Source organism: Apium graveolens, chromosome 7, assembly GCF_009905375.1.
Source record: "Apium graveolens cultivar Ventura chromosome 7, ASM990537v1, whole genome shotgun sequence".
In the NCBI taxonomy this organism is placed as follows: Eukaryota; Viridiplantae; Streptophyta; class Magnoliopsida; order Apiales; family Apiaceae; genus Apium; species Apium graveolens.
In genome coordinates this window covers 97,199,129-97,205,283 of record NC_133653.1, presented here as the reverse complement: position 1 = coordinate 97,205,283, position 6,155 = coordinate 97,199,129, and the positions used below count along the sequence as shown (strand labels likewise).

Below are 6,155 nucleotides of genomic sequence, written 5' to 3'. Positions count from 1 at the left end.
CTATGTTATTTATGCTACTTTTTTTAAAAACCTAAATAGATATAATTAATTTATCGGTGTAATGGCCTTGAAATAAGAAAAAATAATATACATTATTGATCCTGGCTAAGAAAAAAATTAATGTTGGTCGAGTTTAAAATAATTTTAAAATCAAACTAAGTGTGATTAGCTGGTTTGGTTGGTATAATGGATTTCATGCTAAAAATAAATAATAAATCCTATTAATTTTGCTAAAATATATATTATTGAACTGATTATTTTTCGATCAGTATAATAGCGTTAGTTTAAAATAAAAAAAATATATATATATATATATATAATTTCTCCAGACATAAAAATTATGGAACTGAACCACAGTAAAACATAAATAAAATTAAAATAAAATTTGACCAATTAAAATAAAATTATACATACAATTTATTTGAGTTTAAGAAAAGTATAATATTAATCCGACTTTAAATAAAATTAAAATCAAACTCAAGTTTCGTAAAAACACGTACAAATAGCAATAATACTATTTTATTTCAACCTGGTAAAATAGTGTCACACTGGAACCAGATACAATTTTTTGGAAATTTAATACAAAAACAGAAAGAAAAGGTATCTTCATCTTTATATTATTGATCTACATCTTTATCTTCATCTTCATCGGTTTCAATTTCTTCATCGTAGATAATTTGTTCTGGCAGTTTCTCTCTTTTGAATCGAATTTTGCATGCTACATATTCATCAACCTGTCAAGAGGACAAAAAGCTGATTAGGATGATCCATACAATTTAATGACCTTTCGAATCTTATAACGGTAGCAGTAATAATAACATTGTGTTCAACTTTGATTGTTCAAGTTAAATATGGCTATATGTTTACCTTAGCTCGAACAGTGTCACAAAGTGCATCAAGTGGAACGATATCGGGAATGGCTGTGTATTCGTTCAATCTCCAAGCCGTTTCTTCACCATCTGCCTGGTAAAAAGTAAAAGTATTTTTGTACCCAGCAATTTGTCTATCTTTGTTAAAAACATGAGAATTTGATTTAGTTTCCTTCCAATATCCAGTTGTTGTCTTAATAGTTGTTTCCTCATCCATCTTTCTTTCTGCCTTTTTTGTAATGTAATAGCCCTCATTGTCTCTGTTGTACTTGAACTCATCTGTGTTCATAAAATCAAAAATAAATGTGGATTATCAGCAAAAACTTCAATATTATGATTAATCATGCAAGACTCAACTAATCATATAATTGCTACAATATTTAATGTCGAATTACAAAACAGTGATGGTGTTTGGAAGTTTGAGGTTTTGAGCAAAAGTTAGCAGATTGGATCAAATTAGAGATTTGACCACATGAATCTTCTAATATTTTGATATTTAGCGGATTGAAAGAACAGTTTGGACCAAATCCGTTAATTTGAAAAAACTACTTGGATGAGTTTTTTCAATGAGAGAATTGACACATTATCTAGTTAATATACAAACAGTTAATTCAAAAACTATTTACTAAACAATTTCATTCAAAATAGCTAAATTTGATTCCTCAGTAAAAAAAGCTTACACAATCCGCTAATTCAACGAGTTACAACTAACCGACCAAACAGGGCCAAAATTCATGTTAGACCGTAAGGAACAAAGAGAATAGAAAGCAATACCTAAATTAAGCTGATTGGGGTCTAGATGCTCAACAAAGTCCATGATCTTGACAATATCAGACGCCATCGGGAGACCCAAGATTTTCTGGAGTAAGTATAGTTCAATTAATTGTGATGGTGAAGGAAGAAAATAATAGCCTGGAGGCAGATTATCTCCAATCTCCTTTTCTGCTACTACTTTTGCATCAACATGTTCACTGGAAGAAGATGCCAGAACCTTAGACTTGTCCATAGACATTAGGATCTTCCAAACAAAAAAGTAAAGCTTTTCGGGATCTTGGTACGGGTAAGGAGAAAAACAAAGACTTTAGGGAGGTTTACGGGATCAATGTGTATGCACACACCATCCTTGATGTTTGATTATATAGACTGTTGCACAAATTACAATCCCATGTTTAAAAGAATTATTGTGGGGGTTAAAAATTGAAACTTCACTCTTACCTTATCAACACATAATTTTACACCTAGTTTATATGGTAGTGTCGAAGAGTTCCGAGGCAACTCAATATTTTTAGTATCAGTAAGACAGTAACAATATGTCTTTATCCAATCTTTGTAATAAAATTAAACCAGTGTCCGAATCTTTCTTCAGTCTATGTGTTATAAAATCAAATTACAACTAAAATCCTTATATTCTAAAAGGAAAGTGATGTGATCCGAGCTTTATGAACGTTACATTATGTTTTGAAATTGAACTTGGAAACAATCATGTTTTTACCAAAATGATTAAGGGCGTTACATTCTTAGTAAATTGAAAGAAAGGCAACGTTAATTATAAAAGAATCCCCGGCCTTTTCAATAAATAGTGTAATTTGAATCCTAACAATGATTAGTGTTTTGCCTTTAGATTCCTGCAGTATATCCATCTTTGATTCCGCGTATGAATCTTCCTCTTTGATTCCTTGTATGAATCTTCAATGTGACTGTCAAAAATCAGCAGCTAACTGCTGCGAAGGTTTTGTCTGTTGAATCTCATGCTTTATTTACATACTTGCTGTGCAGCCAAGGTTCACAGATTAGCATCTCAAGGTGCTTCGATGGGCATAAAGAAAGCATCTTGGTAACCCAAATCAGCTGCAGTTCGAAACATATACTATGTTTTTTACTGATTCTAGTGGTCTGTATGTCGAAAGTTATCAAAATAAGGGTTGAATATATTTGATTAGACTTGGAGATGACAAAGTATGCATCTTTTACAATTCTTGGACTTGTATGCAATAAATAATCAGTATATTTGCTAAAAAGATGGTTTATCCTAATACCATCACAGCCATAATTTAGCTCGCATCAATATCAGCTGATGCAAACAAGTCTCAGCTGGTTCAAACAAATTTCAGTTAGTCTTATTATGAAGCATTCAAAGTCATCGACGACGTGGTCCGACTGCATTCACAAACATTTTCGATATATACCTGTAAACTGAAAATTCAATGTGGATAGAGGGTTACTACTTGCAACAATTGTTTTGACCCTTATATCAAAGTTTTGAAAGAAAAACAATATAAACTATTGATAAATATTTGTTTTTTGGATGTTTTGTTTGCTGTGCAGCATTAGATTGGATAAAGTTTTTATTTTCATGAGTTATCTGTTTTTATCAAATCACCATCCTCATGTATAGCGCCAGCCTCCATTTATTCCGTGTGTAAATGGGTGTCAAAATCAGCAGCCGCCAAGGTACCTTTTATCATAAACTATCACCTTTTTTTCCATATGCGGCATCTCTTTAGGCATCCTGAGATCAAATTGCCAGTCACAACAAATGATGAATCAAGCTTCCGCAAAACGATGATCAATTCAAATCATTGCAATTCGAAGATACTTGATAAATATTTTAATTTAAGAGTATAGTACACATGTACAATCAATTATGCTATAGGCGTGTAAGTTTAGTTTTGGACTTAAACCGCAACTTGAAGATACGTGATAAATGCTTTAATTTAAGAGTATGGTACACATGTGCTGAAAGTTGTCCCACATCGTTTATGGGAAGGACAGTTTGCTATAATATAAGTAATCAGACATTTTCAATTAGTATGAGACCTTTTGGGAGTGACCCAAAAACAAATCCGTGCGGGTTCGGCCCAAAGCGGACAATATCATATTAATGTGTAGTTAGGTCTGCCCAGCAAGCCCAACAAGTAGTATCAGAGCTATGTTTGAGACGGTCCATAACATATTGGAAAATATGGGTATAAGTCTCATATTGGTAAGTCATATTTTGAGCATTATGACTAAAAAATGTGTGAGATATGATGATATTCTGTTAATAATGGAAATTATTCTTTTGTACTAGAATTTGGCTCAAATATTATGGCATAAATTAATTTGATTTTGTTTCAGATTAATTGATATGGTGTATGTCTTGATATATTTAATCTGATTATGTTTCAGATTATTTATGGAATAGAGTAGCTTGCAAGTATTACACTTATTCATAATTAATGATATTTAATTATGAAAAAAGAGTAGCGCACAAGTCTATCTACACCAATATAAACACCTCTAGGGCGTTAGGGTTATATACACCAAAACTCATTCGCCTCTAAACACAAAACCATGTCTCTCTCTCCTCCGGTGATAATTTCTTGCTCTGTTTCAAACTCGCTGAGAGTGCTGTTCTGCATCACTGCAATCCGTTTTATCCTGAGAGGCTTTTCGCTCGCACACGACGGTGAGGGCTAATAAGTTTTAAGGAGATAGTTCTGCACTGGACTCGGATTATATCCTTCTCTCCTCTTTTTCTGTTACTCTGTTTGTTCATTTTGTTAACACACACATACACATATTGGTTTGTTTCTGCACAGATTGGACAACCATCTTAAAGCTTATTAATTTGTTTAATCTGTGACTGACAAATATGTCTTGCGTGTGTTTGTTTAACAGACTAATGGAGAACGTGAACAATATGACTGGTAACGATATAGTTGATCCCAAAGCACATACTATAACTTCTGATGGGGATCATCAACCGCCGCTAAACCCTAATGCACAGGTACTGGTACCTAATGGGGGTCAGCCGCCGTTTGGACATTCTTTACCCACTTCTTGGTACCACTTTTATATGAGTCAATTTTGGGCAATATTTTGGCTGCAATCCACCATGTAAGTCACTTTTCACCATGTCAAAGTCACTTTGACCCCATAAGATTCACTTGGCACCATATATTACACAATTAACATGTTAACATCATATATATTCAATTTGACATCCTTTTACCACCTCTTGGTACCACATTTATACGAGTCAATTTTGGGCCACATTTTGGCTCTAATCAACTTTGTAAGTAACTTTACACCATATAAGAGTGATTTTACACCCTATAAGAGTCACTTGCCACCATATATTTGTACAATTGACATGTTAATATCGTATACATGCAATTTGGCATCCTTTATCCACCTCTTGGTACCACTTTTATACGAGACAATTTTGGGCAATATTTTGGATGCAATCCACCATGTAAGTCACTTTTCACCATGTTAGAGTCACTTTACACCCTATAAGATTCACTTGGCACCATATATTACACAATTAACATGTTAACATCATATACATTCAATTTGACATCCTTTTACCACCTCTTGGTACCACTTTTATACGAGTCAATTTTGGGCCACATTTCGGCTCTAATCAACTTTGTAAGTAACTTTACACCATATTAGAGTGATTTTTCACCCTATAAGAGTCACTTGCCACCATATATTTGTAAAATTGACATGTTAACATCGTATACATGCAATTTCACATCCTTTACCCACCTCTTGGTACCACTTTTATATGAGTCAATTTTGGGCAATATTTTGGCTGCAATCCACCATTTAAGTCACTTTTGACCATGTTAGGGTCACTTTGCACCCTATAAGATTCACTTGGCACCATATATTACACAATTAACATGTCAACATCATATACATTCAATTTGACATCCTTTTACCACCTCTCGGTACCACTTTTATACGAGTCAATTTTGGGCCATATTTTGGCTCTAATCAACTTTGTAAGTAACTTTACACCATATAAGAGTGATTTTGCACCCTATAAGAGTCACTTGCAACCATATATTTGTACAATTGAAATGTTAATATCGTATACATGCAATTTGACATCCTTTACCCACCTCTTGGTACCACTTTTATACGAGACAATTTTGGGCAATATTTTGGATGCAATCCACCATGTAAGTCACTTTTCACCATGTTAGAGTCACTTTACACCCTATAAGATTCACTTGGCACCATATATTACACAATTAACATGTTAACATCATATACATTCAATTTGACATCCTTTTACCACCTCTTGGTACCACTTTTATACGAGTCAATTTTGGGCCACATTTCGGCTCTAATCAACTTTGTAAGTAACTTTACACCATATTAGAGTGATTTTTCATCCTATAAGAGTCACTTGCCGCCATATATTTGTACAATTGACATGTTAATATCGTATACATGCAATTTGAAATTCTTTGGGGACATGCTATCGTTGGACAGTTCCAGGTGTCTCTT

At 33.4% G+C, this 6,155-nt stretch overlaps 1 protein-coding gene across 1 annotated transcript; it reads right to left on the bottom strand.

The window, feature by feature from the left end:
* Window positions 1-533: 533 nt before the first annotated feature.
* On the bottom strand, window positions 534-1,959 carry LOC141670397 (NAC domain-containing protein 96-like). Its single transcript, XM_074476216.1, has 3 exons — window positions 1,644-1,959; window positions 868-1,148; window positions 534-734 (listed from the first exon to the last, which is right to left on the bottom strand). Exons 1-3 carry the CDS (start codon window positions 1,879-1,881, stop codon window positions 618-620), a joined length of 636 nt encoding a protein of 211 aa, XP_074332317.1. The 5' UTR covers window positions 1,882-1,959; the 3' UTR covers window positions 534-617.
* Between the last annotated feature and the right edge of the window lie 4,196 nt (window positions 1,960-6,155).

Coding starts and splice junctions, on each gene's coding strand:
- LOC141670397 (XM_074476216.1), bottom strand. CDS start 1,881: ATGTCTATGGACAAGTCTAAGGTTCTGGCATCTTCTTCCAGTGAACAT. Junction 1,149..1,643: donor CCCCAATCAGCTTAATTTAG/GTATTGCTTTCT, acceptor TTATGAACACAG/ATGAGTTCAAGTACAACAGA. Junction 735..867: donor GTGACACTGTTCGAGCTAAG/GTAAACATATAG, acceptor TCCTCTTGACAG/GTTGATGAATATGTAGCATG.